Source organism: Sorex fumeus, unplaced genomic scaffold (assembly GCF_029834395.1).
Source record: "Sorex fumeus unplaced genomic scaffold, SorFum_2.1 ptg000002l, whole genome shotgun sequence".
Lineage (NCBI taxonomy): Eukaryota > Metazoa > Chordata > Mammalia > Eulipotyphla > Soricidae > Sorex > Sorex fumeus.
The window spans coordinates 64,275,097-64,296,040 of record NW_026606059.1 but is presented as its reverse complement, the minus strand read 5'-3'; the positions used below and the strand labels follow the sequence as shown (position 1 = coordinate 64,296,040).

The 20,944-nt window shown below is 42.4% G+C and overlaps 1 protein-coding gene and 1 non-coding gene across 2 annotated transcripts in view; both read right to left on the bottom strand.

Annotated features, from left to right (window-relative positions):
• Positions 1–20,944, bottom strand: part of RAD21 (RAD21 cohesin complex component) — a 252,255-nt gene that overhangs the window by 24,541 nt on the left and 206,770 nt on the right. Inside the window, exon 2 of the mRNA XM_056110071.1 lies at positions 2,272–2,435. Within this exon, the coding sequence (XP_055966046.1) occupies positions 2,272–2,415 (144 nt within the window). The 5' untranslated portion in view covers positions 2,416–2,435. The remainder of the gene's footprint in view (positions 1–2,271; positions 2,436–20,944) is intronic.
• Positions 16,267–16,338, bottom strand: TRNAD-GUC (transfer RNA aspartic acid (anticodon GUC)). Its single transcript has one exon. It is a non-coding gene; the product is annotated as a tRNA-Asp (tRNA).

Below are 20,944 nucleotides of genomic sequence, written 5' to 3'. Positions count from 1 at the left end.
ATATTCCTCTTAGCGCCCCACTCCCCACCACTCCTATACATCAATCTAAAAAAAAAAAACTTTAGGAATACAGCAATGTTAACTGAGTAAGGTAAAAGGTAAAGACCCTCCCGTTGATCGTCGATTTGCTCGAGCGGGCCCAGTAACGTCTCCATTGGAGACTTTGTTGTTACTGAGTCTGGCATATCGAATACTCTCGGTAGCTTGCCGGGCTCTCCGAGAGGGGCCGAGGAATCGAACTCGGGTCGGCCGTGTTGGCCGTGTGCAAGGCGAACGCCCTACCCGCTGTGATGAGTAATTCCTTAAAAAAATAATAATAAACCTGTAATATTACAGTTTGGAAAAAACTTTTTAGCAGTTTTTTTGTGTGTACCATCTAGACTTATGTGTGCACAAACATGTAATTTTTCTCCTCTGGATTTGAGTATGAAATAGTGTACTGTTTTATATACTGAGATCTGCACTCAGGATTTTTCTATTCATAAAATCATAATTTTTAATAGTTGTGTTATACTGGAATTTTGCTTAAATCAGAAAAGATCTCCCACAAAAACGGTATCAGCAAAACATCGTGTTCAACAACAAAAAAAATGGATAACAGATCAATAAGTCATTACAGGAAATTCTAGGCTTTTGGATTCAGAACTTTCTAGATTGTAGAGGTTATGCAGTGCATCTCCAGGAGCATCTACTGTGCAGTCTGGAAAGTGCCAATTGGGTAGGTTTACAAAGGTTAAGTGTCACTATCTAGAGCATCACTATCCCTGAAAAATCATATATATGATAACAGAGTAACAAGAGAGTATTTCTGAATAGGCCCCTGGGGGAGGGGGGAAGAGGTTGTTTTTTGACCATACCTAAGCGATGCTCAGGGCTTACACCTGGCTATGCTTAAGGGACCATATATGATGCTAGGAATTGAAGTGGGCAGACTGCAAAGCAAATGTCCTATCCACATGACTCTGGCCCCAGCGTTTTTATGAAAACATGTAATGATTTGTCCTGCTGTGAAACATGCAATGTAAACATACAAGACTTGAAGGCATACCAAAAAACTAGAGTTTATAAATAATCTACGATAGGACACCTCCTGAAGTGTTCATCTTAGCAACATTTTCAAATCCATATTGTATTACAAATAATGTGAAAATGTTTTTAGTAACAAATTCTGCCCATTATAAAACAAGTCAATATTCCATCAGCAAAACTTTCTTTCAAAGACAATTTTTTACTTCCCTACCACCATTTATTTACCTTGCCACTTTACTCTTCTAAACAAACCTCTGCTACATTCCATTTTATTGCTTTGGGAGCCCCTCTCACTTTAAGCAATAATGAAACATTTTTTTTAAACACAGGCTAGAACTGTCCACTGTTAATTCTGAGAGTAGCTTCCAATGTTGGTTCATATAGCTGGAATCTGGAACGTTTTCAAAACAGGACGCTAGTTATGTACTGACACTAGTCAGTACAAATAGGCCTAAGGACCCTTTAAAACATAATGTAACATATACTTAAGAATTAGACAACTTCTTTATGAGATTAGTCCTTCATTTATTTTTTGAAGTCAGTGTAACTTTTTCCCTCCAACGAAATGCTAAAGATGTTGGTAGAGATAATTGTGTCTTAAGTTAATGGTCCTTTCTTGGCAACACAATCTACCCCATCACTGTTGTTGTATTTGTGAAAACCACTACTGCAAATTACAGTTGCAAAACAACTAGTTTCAGCAGATGTCAAAATCTAGGAAAAAAGCAGTAAGTAAGATATATAAAGTTAGGAAACGTCTAGAGAGACAGCATTTCGATGTTTAGGGGAGCAGTGCAAGAAATTTATCTCAGAAAAACATAGGTAAAAGTTTGGCATTTTTAAGATATAGAGTAGGCTGTGAAGAAGTAATGAAGCAAGTGGTATGGATACAACAGACTATACAGAATCAACTGCAAACTTTTCTAACAGAATTCATACTTTGTTGATGCTTAAATCAGAAAAACCTATACATGTTTGAATAAAAAAAAAAATCCAGGTCAAATATACAGTATTTGCAGTCTACATTTGACTTTATGCTTATCTCTAAGATAATAACTCCAAGAACAAAACTATCTATATGAGAAGAATTCTGGAAAAGACTATCCAACCAACACTCTGAATACCCTATGGGATTATTTTGCTTTCAATATACAAAGATGTCTACCAAAATGGCTGATTATAGAGTTCCACATTATTTACAAACTGGAAGAGGAAGTATATATTTATCAACACCATACATACCTTTGGTGAGATGATGCTCTCCACACTGCTCTCTAAGTTACACTCGAATACATGGGCTTTGGTTAGTTTCTTATCCCAATGGGCCGCCAGCCAAATTTTGGCCAGAGGCCCTCTTTTACTGAGGACAAAATGTGCGTAGAACATTGTTCTGGTTGACTATTAAACAGGAGAAGACCTGGAACAAAGAAAGGTAATACACTTTCAGAAAACAGAAGTATTAAGACATGCAAGAAACATGAAAATGAAAGTTTCCATTACAAAAATCCCAGTAACACTGAACTATGAAATTCTTGGCCAAAACAGGCACTTTATAAACCCAATGCTTCGATTCTGATAGGGCAAGAAAAGGATCTCAAACTTTTAAGAGCTAAAAGGAAAGGAAATGTCATTGCCACCCTATGGGTGCTAGTTTTTTGTTAAAAGTGAAAAATGTTATTGGATACCAAAGGGATAATAGGTTAATGCTTGCCTTAGTACCAGTACACATACTTGAACCCCAACACTGCCAAGAGTGATTCCCTGAGTACAGCGAGGTGTGTCTGGATCCACCCCACCCCCAAACAAAATAGTGAAGTTAATCAGAAAACTCTCCTTGAAGCTCTATCAAGCATTAAAATAATTTCTATTCTGATTATTGACTGCAAGAAAAACTTGGCTTCCAATCCAAAGCTAGAGAATATAGTCCTCAAGAGACAGAATGTCCAAGAACTTGGGCACAGATATCAATATGACAAATCTCCATTTTCAGAATCCTACTGAAAACCTAAGGTTCTCAGGTAAATGCTTATATACAGTGGCTACTTCATGGCAAGCACCAAGCTGACAAGCATTAACACTCCACCCAACATAAGCGGGTGGGCTGGCTCCATTTTTCAGGCTCCTCATCTAGAAAAGCTGAGGGCAAAAAGTATTTTTTTTTGAAGGCAAAAAGTATTTTAAAGGGAGTATTTGTATGTGCACAATTTAATTCTGAAACTTGAAAAAATTCACCTACATATAATGTGGGTGGGAGGGGGCCTCCCAAGCAGCGCTCAGGCTGGTTTGTGCTCCACTCAGCTTCTCTCGCCAACTGAGCACCACAGCTGCAGCAGAAGTGAGTGAAACTACTCAGCCCTCAGTGCAGGGCCAGCAGAGCCTCTCTGGTGATGACGGGGGATCATGTGGTGCCAGGAACTGAACCTAAGCATGTGGCCTATCTGTTGTACTATCTCCAACCCTCCTTACTTGTAATTTACTAATTTCAATACATTTAAAACACTGACCTGCATTATAAAAATAATAGAAATATATGATATAGTATTTTTCTTGCAGGAAACTAAGAAAACCAGGGGGTGGAGAAAGTGGTCTGAAAACTACAGGTATGAAAGTACATTAAATATGTAAACTGATCAAAGTTCTCTTATATAACATCTCTTATAGAGGATTTAAGAATATCTACGGGGGGGGGGGGGGCTGGAGTGATAGCACAGCAGGTAGGACGTTTGCCTTGCACGCAGCTGACCCGGGTTCGATTCCCAGCAACCCATACGGTCCCCTGAGCACCTCCAGGAGTAATTCCTAAGTGCAAAGCCAGGAGTAACCCCTGAGCATCGCTGGGTGTGACCCAAAAAGAAGAAGAAGAAAAAAAAAAGAATACCTACTGGTCAAGAAAGTTTTTCCTAAAATATCTATATCATATATTAAAGTCATGTTTTTATAGGTATTATGAAAAGATGATCATAAATACTTCCCTTGTCCAGAAATAGTTCAGAGGTGCCAACTACGCTTTATCATGTTTCACCAATGATTACACCTTACATAATGAGCACACTAAGAAGCAAAACTAAGACAATGACATCATAATGTGCATTTAAATCAGATATCTAATACAAATGATACAGAACTCCATCACCAGAACTCTCCCACTCATTATCCCTTTCACTCATCTGCCCCCTAAGTCATGGCAACTATCACTGTTTTGCACCTCCAATTTTATCCTTCGAGTGTTTTACAATCACATAGAATTGGACACATTTTGAAGTGACTTCTGAGACTCAGTAAAATGCTCCCGAGAATCTCCAAGTTGTGTCACTATTATGTTCTTTTTTTAATGCTGGATAGCACTCCATGATTGAATTACTACAATTTGCTCAGCCATTCATGTGTTGAAGGGCATTTAGTTTACAGTTTTGACTATTTCAAATAAAGCTGGTATAAATATTTGGTGAATGTTAGCTGTCATTTCTTTGGGACAAATGTCCAGACACAGTATTGCCAAGTAGCACGACAAATTTCATGCTTTTAAAAGCGACTATCAAAAACCCTAGTTAAATTATAGTTAGGCAGCATTTAAATTTTTCTAAGACAAAAAACTAGAATGGTTATTTGAAAAAAAGACATACATAACAACAGAAGAAAAGAGAACCAAAATATAAATCCACACAAATACAAGGCAACTTAAAACAAGTGGGTTTTGAGCAATAATACAGCTATGAAGGCACCTGCCATGCCTGCAGCAGACCCAGGTTCAATACACGGCACACCACAAGGTCCCCTAAGCTCCACCAGGCCAGGAGTGATTCCTCAGTGCAGAGCCAGGAATAATCCCCGAGCACTGCCAGGTGTGGTCCCAAAACCAAAACAAGCAAACAGACAAACAAAACACACCCAAAAGTTTCACCAAATGACACTTGGGTGACAGACAAAAGCAAATCAAGCAAAAAACCTAACCTTCAAAAAGCACAAAATAGTTCCTTAAACCAAATAAAACCAACCCCCACAACCTCAACTCAAATCTCCCAATCAATATTAAGAGAGAGAGTAAGAGAGAGAGGACACAACTGTAAAACTAAAATATCAAGGAAAAAATAACAATAAACTGGCTACCAAATTAAAATATTTGGGGCCGGAGAGACAGTACAGCAGGTAAAGTTGTTGTCTTGCATTATGCCACAGACCTGGGATTCCATCCCTGGGCAGTCAGTAGTAAGCCCTGAGCGCCACTGGGTATGACCTCCAAAACACAACAGAATAAGAAACCCTTTACTCCTTGAGATTCCCTGAGTTGAAGCAATGACAACATACAGGGAGGAAAGAAAACAATTACAGATCACCTACACTGTTAAGAATAGTGAACTCTAGATCACCCCCTCCCAATGAGAATGGGAAAAGAAAAGTATTTCTTAGAAGAGACTACACTACATGACAAAACAAAACAAAAACAAACCACCACCTCACCATAAATAGCTATGAGGAAAACAAGACCCAGAGATACACACATTGTAATCTTCTGAGCACTAAGGCATAAAATAGTGACAATACCAAATGTCAGTGGTAGTGAAATTATGAATAAATTTTAGTATGAAAAATAATCCAGAGCAAATCGGCTCTTTCATGTTTTTACAAAGTGTACATTTTAAAATAACTATTTAATGCACTTCTTCAAGGAAAAGCTAAGCCCATTCCCTCTAATGATGTACAGAAAACATGTATTAATCCATAAGGAAGAGATTTTGCAAATGTCAAAAATGGGAAGGTGGGGTGATAGTGGAAGAATAATTCAGTCACGTTTGCTACATCTCCATTTTTGATCACTTAATGGCACAGTTCTAAAACAGGTTTCATCACATGCCTGATCTTGAACTCTTCCTTTTAAATTTGAGGTTAAAAAATCAGATCAAATTTTGGACAGGAACTGAGTGTTGAAAGTAGGTAAAGGGATATACCTTATCACCTTTCAGTATCTGTATTCAAACCATGAGAGAGGGAGAGAGGGAGAAGTGCCTGCCATGGTGTGTGTGTGTGTGTGTCTGTAAACTGGGGACATTGGTGGTGGGAAATATACACTGGTGAAGGAACTGCTGTTGGAACATTATATGACTGAAAATCAATCATAAACAAGTTTGTAACTGTGTATCTTACTGTGATTCAATAAAAAAGGAAAAAGAAAAAAAGAATTCAGATCAAATAGTCTATGAGAAGATTAAATAATAACTCCCCCGGAATATCTTATGTCATCTAGCAGTATTTCAGAGATCAAAATATTTCCCCATAATAATCTACTATATTACAAATCAGAACTTCTTCTTCAAGCCTTGGAAATTTGTTAGAATGAAACTTAAGCTATCTCTAAAGCATGAAACTGCCTCTACAACATTATAAATAAAAACTGTAAGATTTTAAGGAAATTCAATATGGCAGTGTGTTCTTAGAAACAGTCGCCGTCACAGATTCCAAGATTCACTCCCGAAGATAGCTGTACTTCAAATAAAAAAAAACCTTAATATTTACCTAGAATACGATCTGTCACCCAACTATGTATGCCCTTAATAAAGAAAGAAATGGGATACATCAAGTGATCTACTATGTGATATGCGTAAAAAAAGCTAGCATTCAAGAAATTAAGACTGCTGGCATTTTCCAACAGGTGTTGGTAGTTGATGGCCAGCACTTCAAGTGCTAATCAAGAGTACCATGCCCAAAATATCCCAGCTATGCAGAGGCAGATTCCTAAATAGACACTTTCTTGACATGGGGTTTGGAGTGGGGGAAGTAAAGGGAGCTAAAGCTGAGTAGTGCTAAAATTAATCCAGGAAGAGCGAGCATGAGGAAATCTCCCTGAAGTATGGTGGTGCACCAAAATTGGCTTAACATTTAAATAAGAAAGTGTATTTTGAAATCTTTTTTCTTAGTAATATCAAACCTTAATTTAAAAAAATTACTTTCTGTAGGTTTTAAAGATTCCAAATTCTAATGCCCTGCCAAACAAAACAAACAAAAAAAACCCACTTTAGCAGAAAACCTTCATTTTTGTATCTCAATGCAGGGTAGCAATTATTTGATGACACTTTCCCCCTGAAGTAATGAAGTTTCTCACCATAAGTAACTTTTAGAATAAAAAAATTGTTTTTAAAGTGTGATCTGAAGTGGCTAAATACTGATAGTTGAGACATACATCATCGTCTCATGCAACTTCCAAATACTCATTGTTGGGGGCTGGAAAATAGTACAGTGGAGATAACTTGCCTTGCACATAGCAAATTCGGGTTCAATCCCTGGCATCCCACCTAATCTCCAGAGTCTGCCAGGAGAGATTTCCTGAGTGCAGAGCCAGGAGTAAGCACTGAGCAGTCAGGTGTAGTCCCCAAACCAAAAAATCCAATCAAACTAAAAATTCATCAAATGCACTTTAAAATTCTCACACCAGTTTTCTAGCTCAAAACTACACACTTTTGTCTGTTTGGGGGCCCCACTGTGGTGCTTAGGGCTTCATAGGGGGTGCCAAGGGCCTGCCAAATGCCTTAACCCCTGTGCTGTTTTCTAGCCCCATTGACTAATGCCAAGTTGAAAGTGAACTTCAGAGCCCGTATTTTTAAACTACTACACTACACTGCCTTGCCAGCAGAAGCAGAGCCTTTTAGTAGCAAAACATATCTAGCACAGTAAGTGATTTTAAAAAATTATTTTTGTAATACTAGTTTACAAGGAGGAGGGAGGGGAGAGATGTTTTAGAGTAACAATGTTACGGCACCATGCCAACCACAAAAACCATACCTTCAACATATTTCACTGGATGCTTTAGCAATTTAGTCCCACCTTGGTAACTTCATTTTCAGTTTAAAGATGGGTTTTCTTTGGACATTCTCTTCTCTTACTCTGCTTTTTTATATACCATACTAGTGAGATCGTAAGATACTAGCAGTCTTCTAACTTATTTTGGTTTACATGATTGCGCCACCACCACCACCATTTCAGTCCATCTTGTAGCAAAAATCTTTTAAAAGCTGAGTAGTATTCCACAGTTTATATATATATCATAACAATTTACTCATCTGGGTTGAGTCCTTGGGTTATTTCCAGATCCTGGCTACTGTAAATAGTGCCTCAATGAACCTAAGTGTGCACATAACTTTCGGAATTGTTTTTGTGTTCTTTGGAGACCTAGGAATGGAACTACTGGATATATATGGTAGTTCCATTTTGAGAACAGTTTAGAAATCAATTTACTGTTTTCCATAAAAGCTGCACCAAACTACACCCCAACAGTAAACGAGGCTCCCCCCCCCTTTCTCCATATCCTACCAGCAACTGTTACAAACATTAGGAGGGGGTCTCTCTATGAAACAGATGACAATGGTTACTGTTGGAGAGTGGATCACTGGACAAAGTGAGCCCAATCTACTGCTTTATTTGAGGCCTCAAAACTGCGGGGCAAACAGACGCATCATCTATTTCAAGTAAAAACTGTCACACGTAGTCAAGACACTTCCTACAGTTAATAAGGAGAAAAGCTGCTTAAGTTTTTCTGAGTTTTTCTCAAGTTACACATGAAAACCTGAAAGGCCAAAATCCAGTGATTTTCAACATATCTAAAGAAGGTAAGAAAGGAACTATGTCTGGTGTGTGAGATTTTCAGGAAAGGAGAACTTTCACCCCCCTTTTGTCACTAACATTCCTATCAGACAGTCCTAGGTTCAAATTCAGCTGCCTCCTTACACAGTTGTTTTGTAATGATAAATAAGTTACTTAGCACCTGAGTCCTAGATTTCTCGTCTTTGAAAAGGGGATATAATTCACCAGAAAGGATTATGAGAAGGAAATGGCATCCCAAAACCTAATAGTTCCTCTGCAGATCCCAACAGTAATTGAAAAGAAATTTCATTGCACTAGAACATGTACCAGCACAATATCACATCTAACAATGTGACACAACCTTTTAAGGGAAAAAAAAATTTCTCAAGAATTTAAAATTACCACTCAGAGAATGAGAAAAAAAATCCCTTCTGTAGCCAAACAATTAGGACTAAAAGAACGCTGCACTTTATCACAATAAAAAGGGAATTCAAGTTTAAACACCTGGAGAACAAACACATTGCTTGGTAAAGGCTATGCTTCCCCCCGCCCCCGCCCCCCCCCAGGACCCTCTAAGCGCACCAGCTCTGCACTGCTGCCCCGTCAATCACCTACAGCATAGTTTCACGGTATCACCAAGTCGGCATTCGTTCCCATCACTGTCCTCTTAAAAACAATGATCCATTCTCCCCAACATTAAGCAGGGCACTTCATAAACTTCGCCAACTTAAGCCTCTCCCGCAGATCTCCCAAATCCTGAAATTTCAGTCCACCCGGCACACGCCCGCCCCCCTCCAATCCCCCGCTTCCCCTAAGAAAAGAACGATTTACTCTCAAAACTTAACCCGGGCAACCATCAACTTTCGCTTGCCAAGAGACAAAAACTCAAACCCAAGCCTTGGTGAGCAGAAACCAGGAGAAGAAAACAGCAGCGCCTCCGGGGTGGGGTGGGGTGGGGGGCGCGGAACACAGCCTGAACACAATCCGGGGGCCAGACCGGCGCCCCCCACACCCCCGCGCGCTGGCTCCCTGCGTTCAACTCGAACGGTGGCCTCCAAGTGCAGCAGTGTCCCTCGCGACAGGGGCAAGCCCCCCCCCCCCCCCCCCGTCCTGCCCGAAGGCGGCAAGAACCTTCTGGGAGCGCTCCCGGGCCGGGGAGAAGGGGGCCCGCGTTTGTCTCCGCCCCCCAACCAAAGCGCCCCTAGGACACGATCCGGGACCCGCTGGGCTTCAGGGATGCGAGGTCGCCCTAGAAGACAGGTGGGCGCGTGCGGCCCGGGTCGGGGCCGCCTTTCCGCACCCTCCGCCGGCGAAAACTGCCTCCGGGGTGGTAGGGGCTGGCGGGGTCCCCGGCGCCCGCAGGTCCGCCCCCCCCTCCCCCCCAAGCCGCTGCTGCCCGCTCGGGCCGGGCCTGGCGGGCCAGGGCGCCCGGACTCCCGCGCCTTCCCGGACAGCCATTTTCAGCCGAGCGAGCGGGAGGCGGCCCGCTGCCCAGAGCGGGCTCGTTCAAACCGCCGCCGCCACTCCCGCGGGCCCCCGCGCCGGAATCCGGGCCTCCCTCCGCGCCCCCCACCCCCCACCCCCGCACCGCGACCCGCGGCCCCGCGGATGAACGGCCCTGCGGGGTGCGGGGCGACCTCAGCCCCCGAGCGGGACCCCTCGCAGCCGGACGTCCGCACGAGGATGCGGGCCCCGCGCCCAGGCACCCGCGCGGGCGAGGGGCGTCCGCGGGGCAGCCCCGGGACCCCGAGACTCCGCGGGCCGCCTTCCCCCTGAGCCCCCCGCCCCCACCCACCCACCCACCCACCCAGGAGTGCGGGTCCCGGACAGCAGCAGGACGGCAGCGACGGGCCGAGGGGGAGGCGGCGAAGGGGGTCGGCCGAGTGTCCTACCTGGTCCGGCGCCGGCGGGCTGGGCGCCCGGGGAGGGGAAAAGGGTCGGGGACGGGGGCGGGGAGAGGGGGGGAGCCCCGGTGAGGTGTAGCTTCGGCGCGGCTCCCGCTGCCGCCAACAGCCGCCGCCTCCGGTACGAGTCACTCAAACAAACAAGATGGCGGCCGTTATGCCGCGGCTCTTCCGGCCGCCCAAATCGTCGGTTCAAATCGGCAGGATGTTTACGGTCAAAATGGTCCCCGCGCGCCTGCGCGGCCGGCCGCGGGCCGGAGAACGGGCGGCGCCTGCGCAGTGTGCGTTTCCCGCCGGGGGGGGGGGGTAGGGGACGACACGGGGGAGGAGCCGGGCGCTCCGGCCCCGGGCAGCCCTGAAGCTGAGCAAGCGCCAAGGTGAAGCTCTAGGCTCCAGCGGGTCTTTGCTAACGTTTGCGAGAGGCGTCTAAGGAGCATGCGCGCGGGGGGGGGGGGGGGTGTGCTTGTCAGTGACGTTTATTTGGGGTTCGCTTGAGTGTTTGCACGGATTGTAAGGGAAAGAACAGTCGTGCCGTTTTGAGTGTCCCGCCCCCACCCCACCCCCCCCACCCCGCACCATACATGGTTAGTAGTTCTTTAGTGACCTAGTTAAATGCAAAACTTTTAGGGGTCCACAAAGTTTAGGGTTTGCATTCATGCAGCCAGTGCCCTTAAAGAACATTCCCTTGTCAGCTCTGCAAGTAGAGGATCAGGGTTGAATTGAATAGAGCAGAGCTAGAACTTTTACCGAACGGAGACTTACAGGGCACTATGGCCACGGAGGAATCTTAAAATTTCTGATACCTGTTTCTGTCAGACAATGTGGGAAATCAATTACTAGGGGGAAGTTAGGGAGTAGGAGCTAACGTCTTTCCTTGAAGTGGCTGTGGAGTGAGGATTAGAAGGTTGAGTTCCTGGAAGTTGAGTTCCTGCGTCAATAGAGAGCAAGAGAGAAATACAGGAAAAGAAATCCATGGGTATGGTTGCTGAGAAGTTCCTTTCCATTTTCCTAGAACCATCAAGGAGGGGACAGTCCAAATGTAAAAAAGAATCAAAATTAAAAAGAGTCTTCTCTGTGTTCTAAATTTCAGGGCTTTACAAAAAAGAATTGAGAATTACTGAGTATAAGGAACTTTGCGTTTTTGTGCTTCTGGTTTTTCATCTAAGGAGTATTGTGAGGGTTAATGAATTAATATACAGAAGCCTTTGGAATAGTTTAGGGGATACTCTATTTTATTTATTTATTTATTTTTACTGTTTTTCTCATCATTGCCATTATCATCCTCAACATTTTTTTTAATTAAATGGAATTAGACAAAATGTTCATAGCGACAGCGGAGGGCAATGAGATGATTATCCTTTGAAGGGGACTCCTAGTACTTTTTTTAAAAATTAATTTTATTAACTGACCGTGAGATAGTTACAAGCTTCCATGTTTGGGTTACAATCACACAATGATCAAAAACCCATCCTTCCACCAGTGCACATTCCCCACCACGAATATCCCCTGTATAATCCCCCTTTCCCATCCTTCCTCTGTCTCCATGGCAGATATGATTCCCCATAATCTCTTTCTACTTTGGGGCATTATGGTTTGCAATACAGACACTGAGAGGCTATCATGTTTGGTCTTTATCTACTTTCTGCACACATCTCCCATCCCGACCAATTCCTCCAGCCATCTTTTTCTTAGTGATCCCTTTTCTCTTCCAGCTGCCTTCTCCCCTTTGCTCATGAGACGGGCTTCCAGCTATGGAGCAATCTGTCTATCTGTCCTTTGGTGTCAGCCTCATGTTATGTTGTTTTATACTCCACAAATGAGTGCAGTCCTTCTATATCTGTCCCTCTCTTTCTGACTCATTTCACTTAGCATGATACTCTCCATGTCTATCCATTTATAAGCAAAGTTCATGACTTCATCTCTCCTGACAGTTGGATAGTATTCCATCGTGTAGATGGACCAAGGTTTCTTTAACCAGTCATCTGTTCTAGGGTACTTGGATTGTTTCCAGATTTTGGCTATTGTGAACAGTGTGACCATATAGGTACAGATGTCATTTCTACTGTGCTTTTTTGTATCCTCAGGATATATTCCCAGAAGTGGTATTGTGGGGAATATGGAAGCTCAATTTCTAGTTTTTGAAGGACTGTCCATATTGTTTTCCAGAAAGGCTGAACTAGTGGGCATTCCCACCAACATGAAAGATTGTCGCTTTTCCCCCACATCCACGCCAGCACTGGTTGCTTTTGTTCATTTGAATGTATGCCAGTCTCTGTGGTATGAGATGATATCTCATTGTTGTTTTGATTTGCATCTCCCTGATAGATAGCTATGTAGAGCATTTTTTCATGTGCCTTTTGGCCATTTGTATTTCTTTTTTGAGGAAACTTCTGTTCATTTCTTCTCCCCATTTTTTGATGGGGTTGGGTTTTTTTTCTTGTATAATTCTACTAGTGTCTTGTATATCCTGGATATTAATCCCTTATCATATGGGTATTGGGTAAATATTCTTTCCCATTCTGTAGGCTCTTTCTGTATTTTGGCCACTGTTTCCTTTGAAGTGCAGAAGCTTCTTAGTTTAATATAGTCCCATTTGTTTATGTTTGCTTTCACTTGCATGGTCAGTGCTGTTTCATCCTTAAAGATGTTTTTACCTTCAATGTCATGGAGAGTTCTGCCTACATTTTCCTCTATGTACCTTATGGATTCATGACTGATATTGAGGTCTTTTATCCACTTTGATCTGACTTTTGTGCCTGGCATTAGACAGAGGTCAGAGTTCACTTTTTTGCAGGTAGCTATCCAGTTTTCCCAGCACTCTTGTTGAAGAGGCTTTCCTTATTCCACTTCACATTTCTTGCTCCTTTGTCAAAGATTAAGTAGTCAAGGGAACTCCTAGTACTTTTAACCAGCACAGTTGTATGCTACATGCTTAACTGTTTTGGAATTTCTTGAAAGATGTATAACTAATTTATTTTTTTATTTTTAAATGTGAACACAATTTAAAGCAAAGTGCAGGAGGAAATAACACATATTTCCATGTATTTCCACCACTAGTAACAACTTGTATGACATCTAGACCCTTCCAAGGTTTTAACAATACACAGCACAATGCACTTTTACCCTTTTAATGTTGTTGCAGCAGGTAAATAAGAAAGTGAGCAGTTTTAGACTACCAATATTTTTGGCTTAGGACAGGACTTATCGTACTTGCTGGCATCCATTAGCTTAAGGTTTCTTAAACATTTTCCTCTCATGTCCCGTTTTTGATTAAGAAATGAAACATGGGGCAGGAGAGATAGCACAGAGTGTAAAGTGCTTGCCTTGCATATGTTCTAACTGGATTTCATCTCTTCCATTATATATGGTCCTCCAAGACCCTCTTTGAATACCACTGGTGTGCTTCAAAAACCAAAAGAATTAAAAGAGAGAAAAATGTAACATAGTTTGTACTGCCAGAAACAGTTGATTTGGAATTAAAATTTTGTTTGTTCAGAAATCTTTTGCTTTTGCCAATTTTTTAATGACCCCCCCCCCCCACACATTCATTTATAGTTTAAGAAACTAGTTGTTAGCCTATTGTCTGTGGCAGTTGGAATTTAAGGCTTTATTGAGCACATGGTATGTTTCAGTATTTCAGTTGTTTATTAAAAACGTTTTTGGGTTTTTTTGTGGTGCCACCAGCAGGTCAACCTGTACCCATGGGTGAGTGCATCAGTAGCCCGATGGTACCTTCAGGCTTCCTGATTGTACCTTCAGCCTGATGTACCTTCAGACTTCCCCAAATTGCCACTGTGCCTCTGACCGGACCCTAACAACTTAGGTTTCCCAAGACATTAAACAGCCAAAAATTAGATATGTGGGAACCATACCCATAAACCACATCCAACTCAGCTATACAAGCTCATTTATTGATCTTGCTTCAGAGACCCATGAAAAAACATGAAAGAGATCAAAAGTCACAGTTAATCTCTGACCCATGCAAGGCTGAACAGAGCAGGGTAAATCAGAGGTGGGTGGGTCAGCCTGGTGCCTCCCCAAGCAGAGCCCCCGGGCAGCTGCTTGCTCCCACAATCCTAAATCACTGCCATGACCCCAGACAGATTCCACCATCTCAGGACAGGCCTCACTCAAATATGATATGCTGACATTTTGGGTATGTGGGTTCTGTGATTGAAATCTTCAGGCTTTTGGGGGATCTGGGTAGTCTACCTCCTCTTACTTCCCTGTACTTGTCCACACCCCAAAGCTGCTACCCAGTTGAAAAGCTACTCCACCCTTACCTTCCTGATAAAAGTACTGAATGCCCTGATCAAATACGATGACTTCTTAGTACCTGTATTGCAAACCATAATGTACAAAAGAAGAGAATGAAAGAAAAAAGTGCCTGTAATAAAGGCAGGCTGCTGCTGGTTGTGGTGGGGTGGTGAGAGGGAAATGGGGGACATTGGTGCTGGGAAATGTACACTGGTGGAGAGATGGGTGTTGGATCATTGTATGACTGATACCCAATCATGAAAAGCTTTGTAATGGTATTTCTCATTGATATTCAATAAAAATTTAAAAAAATGTTCTTGGATTGGAGAGAGAGAGAGAGAGAGAGAGAGACAGAGAGAGAGACACAGAGAGAGAGAGAGACAGAGAGAGAATATAGTGGGCAAGGCATTTGCCTCGCTCGTGGTCAATCTAGGTTTGTTCCCTGGCACTTTTCATGGTCTACCAAGCCAAGCCAGAAGTGATCCCTGAAATTACCACAAGGATGTGGGGAGTGGAGCGTAGTTAAGATAGAGGAGAGTCTATTATGACAATATTAGACAACTGGACAACTGATTGTGGAAAGTAGTTAAGGGGTTATACATGATAACCTTTCAGCATATGTATTGCAAACCATAATGCTTAAAATGAGAGAGAGAAATAGAGAGAAGAGAGATGCCTGCCATAAAGCCATGCGGGGGAGGGGGGGTTGGAGGTGGGAAGGGAGGGAAACTGGGGACACTGGTGCTGGGAAATTACACTGGTGGAGGGATGGATGTCAAAACATTGAATGACTAAAACCCAATCATGAACAGCTTTGTAATGCTCATGGTGATTCAATAAAATAAAATTTAAACAAAAAAGTGATCCCTGAATGTCGAGCCAGGAGTAAACCTAGAACACAGTTGGGTGTGGCCCAATTCCCCACTCAAAATTGATCTTTTTTTAAAAAAAAAATGGCGACTCTATGATTGATATTAAGGATAGTCATTGAAATCTCAAACCCAGAGAGTAAAGGGGTACAAGCAATTTGACTACTTTCTATGTGATTTCCCCTTATAAATACAAACAAAATGCTCTAAACCTTTGAATCCTCTCTCTCTAGTGATGTTTTTAACAAACTTAACTCAGAAAATTGTTGTCATCTCAAAATACATTACTACAAATACACCAAATCATACCCTCATTAATCAAGTATTAACTTTAGCCCTCCTCTCCCTAACTAAATATTTAAAGGTAAAGGTAAAGGTCCTCCCGTTGTTCGTCGATTTGCTCGAGTGGGCCCAGTAACGTCTCCATTGGAGACTTTGTTGTTACTGTGTTTGGCATATCGAATACGTCATGGGGAGCTTGCCAGGCTCTGCCCTGCGGGCGAGATACTCTCGGTAGCTTGCTGGGCTCTCCGAGAGGGGCGGAGGAATCGAACTCGGGTCGGCCATGTTGGCTGCATGCAAGGTAAATGCCCTGCCGCTGTGCTATCGCTCCAGCCCTAAAGAAACGCTCTAGCCTCCCCGTCGGGGAATCGAACCCCGGTCTCCCGCGTGACAGGCGGGGATACTCACCACTATACTAACGAGGTAGGGCGTTCGCCTTACAAGCGGCCAACATGGCCGACCCAAGTTCGATTCCTCCGCCCCTCTCGGAGAGCCCGGCAAGCTACGGAGAGTATTCGATATGCCAGACACAGTAACAACAACGTCTCCAATGGAGACGTTACTGGGCCCGCTCAAGCAAACTAAATATTTAAACAAAAAAATTTGTTATTGTTTTGTTTTGGTTTGGGGACCATACCTACCGATGTTCTGGGCTTATCCCTGGCTCTGGCACAGGGATCACTCCTGACATTGCTCAGAGGACCATGTGTGATGCCAGGGATCAAACCCAGGTCAGCCAAATGCAAGGCACACTATCTACCCTCTGTACTATCTCTAATAATTTAATAACCACTTTAGAAATAAGCTTTTATGTATACCAGCTATTAAATGGTTTAAAAACTAATTGGCAGGGGCTGAAGTGATAGCACAGTGGGTAGGGCATTTGCCTTGCATGCAGCTGACCCGGTTCGATTCCCAGCATCCCATATGGTCCCCTGAGCACCACCAGGAGTAATTCCTGAGTGCAGAGCCAGGATTAACCCCTGTTAATTGCCAGGTGTAACCCAAAAAGCAAAAACAAACAAACAAAAACAAACAACACAACTAATTGACAAACATCTTCAGTGAGGTTGAAGATCATATGGATGAGATTACATTCTATGGTGAATCCTCTTTCATTGCATTGTAGGCAGATAGAAAGAGGGTTTCTTCCTAAAGTATTTTTTTAGAAAAAAATAACATTTAAGAAGAGATTGCAGAGCCATGAAGTAGCCCAAAGGTATGAAAACTACATCCCTTTGAAATACAATTCCTGGAATCAGCTCGTCCTTTACGACTGACCGAGGCCACGAGTCCCCCCCCCCCCCCACCGCATGGCCATGGCACCAGACTCACAGAAACCAATCTCGTAATTATCCGGCTCTTGACAGAAATCCCTCCAGACTTAAATTAGTAAAATATTAGAAATTGAAAATTGCACAGCTGTAGGTATGAGCTGGTGGTGATGGGGCAACTGCAGTCTCAGGGGAAGGGGGGCGGTACCAGCTTGTCCTTCATGCCCCACCGAGGTCACGAGTTGCTCCCCACGAGTGGCTCTCTGGCACGGCCATAACACCAGATGCACAGAAACCAATCTCATAATTATCTGGCTCTTTGCAGAAATCCAAAATCACGCGGCTGCTATTGCGGCCACATGACATTATATGAGTCTCAGCTAATCAGTGGCTGAATAATTAGCAGTACTCCTACATAAAAAAAAAAGAAAAGAAAAGAAAAGAAAATTGCACGGCTGCAATTGTGGCTGCACAACATCATATGGTTTTCATAACCAGCAATAGAAATCAAATTATTTCACAATGCCTTTTCAGCAATTCTGATTGTTGGGGGGGGGGGGGGAAATTCCAAACAATAATGGTGCATCTTTTGTTGAAATAATGAATGTAATCAAAGTAGAGAGAGAGAGTTAAGTAGAAATCATCTACCTCACAGGCATCGGTAGGGTTGGGAGGGGGTTATATTTGGGTTCTTGGTTGTGAAAAATTATTACTGGTGAAGGGAAGGGTGTTTGATCAATGTATGACTGAGACTTAAACTTAGAGCTTTGTAACTTTTCTCATGGTGATTCAATATATAAATTAAAAAAAAGAAATACAATTCCTGAGCTTTTTGGAGAGTAGAAACAGAGGCACCACACAGATGCAGAAATCATAGGCCACACCCAGAGAAGGCTGGACTCTGAAAAGGATATCCTACAGAAGAACTTATGAAATTATGAAAAGATCATCAACAGAGCAAGAGATAAGATTATGGGAAGACCATCATCAGTGCCAGGCTTTCCTGTGACAAGACCCAGATTAATTTGTATGTTTTGCAGAACTCCAAAATAAACCATTTGGAAGAATTCTATAAAAGCTCCTCTGAAAAGCCTTGCTTTCAGGGCTTGCTCTTTAAGCCTGTGCTCTTTCTTTAACAAGGATCACATTTGCTTCTCTGTTTCTTTTATTGTTCTTCAAGCCTCTGTTCTCTCTTAAACACACATCTTGCTTGCCTTTCTCTACATTTCTTTTTCCATTCTGGAGAAACCCAGACTCTCTTTCGAACATGTACCCTCTTTCTCTGCCCTCATGTCTTTCTAAGTAAGTTTCATTCAAGAAAACTACCTTGCTTCACTCTTTTGCCTCTTCCTGAAATTCTTCTCTGTGATGTAAAAGTGACAGACCCAGAACACTTGTGCTGAAGTTAGGACTGACTCCTTTCCAGCCTGGGTCTGTGGGTCCCTGAGAAATCAGGTGACATCCCTGAGAAATCAGGTGACATGAATCATCTCCCAAGCCATGCAGAATAAGTGGACTTCTGGTCGGACAAGAGCATCACATCGCCAAGTGTGATCCAAATGAACAAACAACACAATAGAAAAGAAATGAGGATAAATACTCTTCATGATTTTGAAAAAGAATAAATGAGATATATACAAAATGGGGCTGGGGCGATAGCACAGTAGGTAGGGTGTTTTCCTTGCACGTGGCCGACTGGAGTTTGATTCCTCCATCCCTCTCAGAGAGCTCGGCATGCCACTGAGAGTATCCCACCTGCATGGCATAGGCTGGCAAGCTCCCCATGGTGTATTGGATATGCCCAAAACAGTAACAACAAGTCTCACAATGAAGATGTTACTGGTGCCAGCTCGAGCAAATCAATGAACAATGGGAGGACAGTGCTACAGTGCTATACAAAATGAATAGTATATCTCTCAATTATAGCTATTATTCTTGCTTCTTTAACGTCATGAGAAATGAAATAGCCAAAAGTTATGGCAAATTTTTATCAAACATTACTTTTAAGAACAGCAGCAAATAATGAGATAGTTTAAATGAATCTTTAGCTATACTTTGCTCTAAGTTTATTGTGTAACTTTTACTGAAAAAGTTGTTCTTTCTTTTCCCTTCTTTGTCCCCATGTGTCCCCATCCTTCTCAGTCTATACTGAACCCCCAAGTCACATTACTCCTTTGCTCTTGAGCCATTTATTCATATCCAATAGCTGTTCACCAGTCCTACTTCCCTTTTAATGAATTTTTAAAATACATACATAGATTTTTCAATACAAGAAGTTATCTGCTAGGTTTGATTCTTTTGAATGAGGTATATTTTCTATTTTGACTTGAACTTTCATTTATCAACATTTACTCATGTCCTTTAATAAAGTGTTGAGTTAAATTTTCTTTTTTTTTCCTTTTTGGATCACACCCGGCGATGCACAGGGGTCACTCCTGGCTCTGCACTCAGGAATTACCCCTGGCAGTACTCAGGGGATCATATGGGATGCTGGGAATCGAACCCAGGTCGGCTGTGTGCAAGGCAAACACCCTACCAGTTGTGCTATCGCTCCAGCCCCCAGGTTAATTTTTTTGTTAGCGAGATTACCTTTAGTCAGTATCTCCCTTTCCTAGAAATACTTATTTGATGGATGTGTATCTGTCAATTTTAATAATTGTGAATTTGACTAAAGCCATTGAAGGGTGGATTTATATAATGGATTTAATCTTTTTTTGCCTTTGAATATGGTTTCTATTCTGATTATTCAGTTGATAACACAATTTAGGAAAACTAGACATTAGCACTGTCACTATCTTTAATATCTTTACAAAAACATCTGTGTTCGTTGTATGTCCAATCATTTCACCAAGACATAAGTATAGAAATGAGACTTTGCAAGATAAAACAATTGCAAATTAGGTGACCATATAATAGCAGAGTTGTTTGTTTTACACATTATTTTATTGAATTGTTTCTTGGAATTGCTTAATCTTTGAAACAGAATTATGCATAACATTAAAAAATAGCATATACGTATAGTCGAAGTGACATCTGCACTTGTTTGTTCATTGCAGCACTGTTTACAATAGCTAGAATATGGAAAAAACCTGAGTGCCCGAGAACAGATGACTGGTTAAAGGAACTTTGGTACATCTACACAATGGAGTACTATGTAGCAGTTAGAAAAAATGAAGTCATGAAATTTATATACAAGTGGTACTACATGGAAAATATCATGCTAAGTGAAATGAGTCAGAAAGAGAGGGACAGACATAGAAAGATTGCATTCATCCGGGTAACATAAAGTAACAAAATAAGAGACTAACACCCAAGAACAGCTGTGATAAATACCAGATTGTTCACTCCATGACTTAGAGGCCAGTCACACACTCTATGGGTAAAGGCAGCTCAGATAGAGAAGGGAGCACCAAATAAAGGGTGGTGGGAAGATCCGCCCAGGATGGGAGATGCATGCTGAAAGTAGTCTATAGACCGAACATGATTGCCACCCAATGTCTCTTCTGCAGACCACAGCACCCAAAAGGAGAGAGAGAACAAAAGGGAGTGCCCTGCCACAGAGGCAGGGTGGGATGGGGGGATGGGGAGGTGGGAGGGATACTGGGATTGGTGAGGGTGGAGAATGGGCACTGGTGGTGGGATGGGTACTTGGTTATTGTATAACTGAAACCCAAGCACAACAACTTGTAAGTCTACATCTGTACCTCATGGTGTTTCACTAATTAAAAAAAAAAAAACTAGTTACTTGAACTCATTT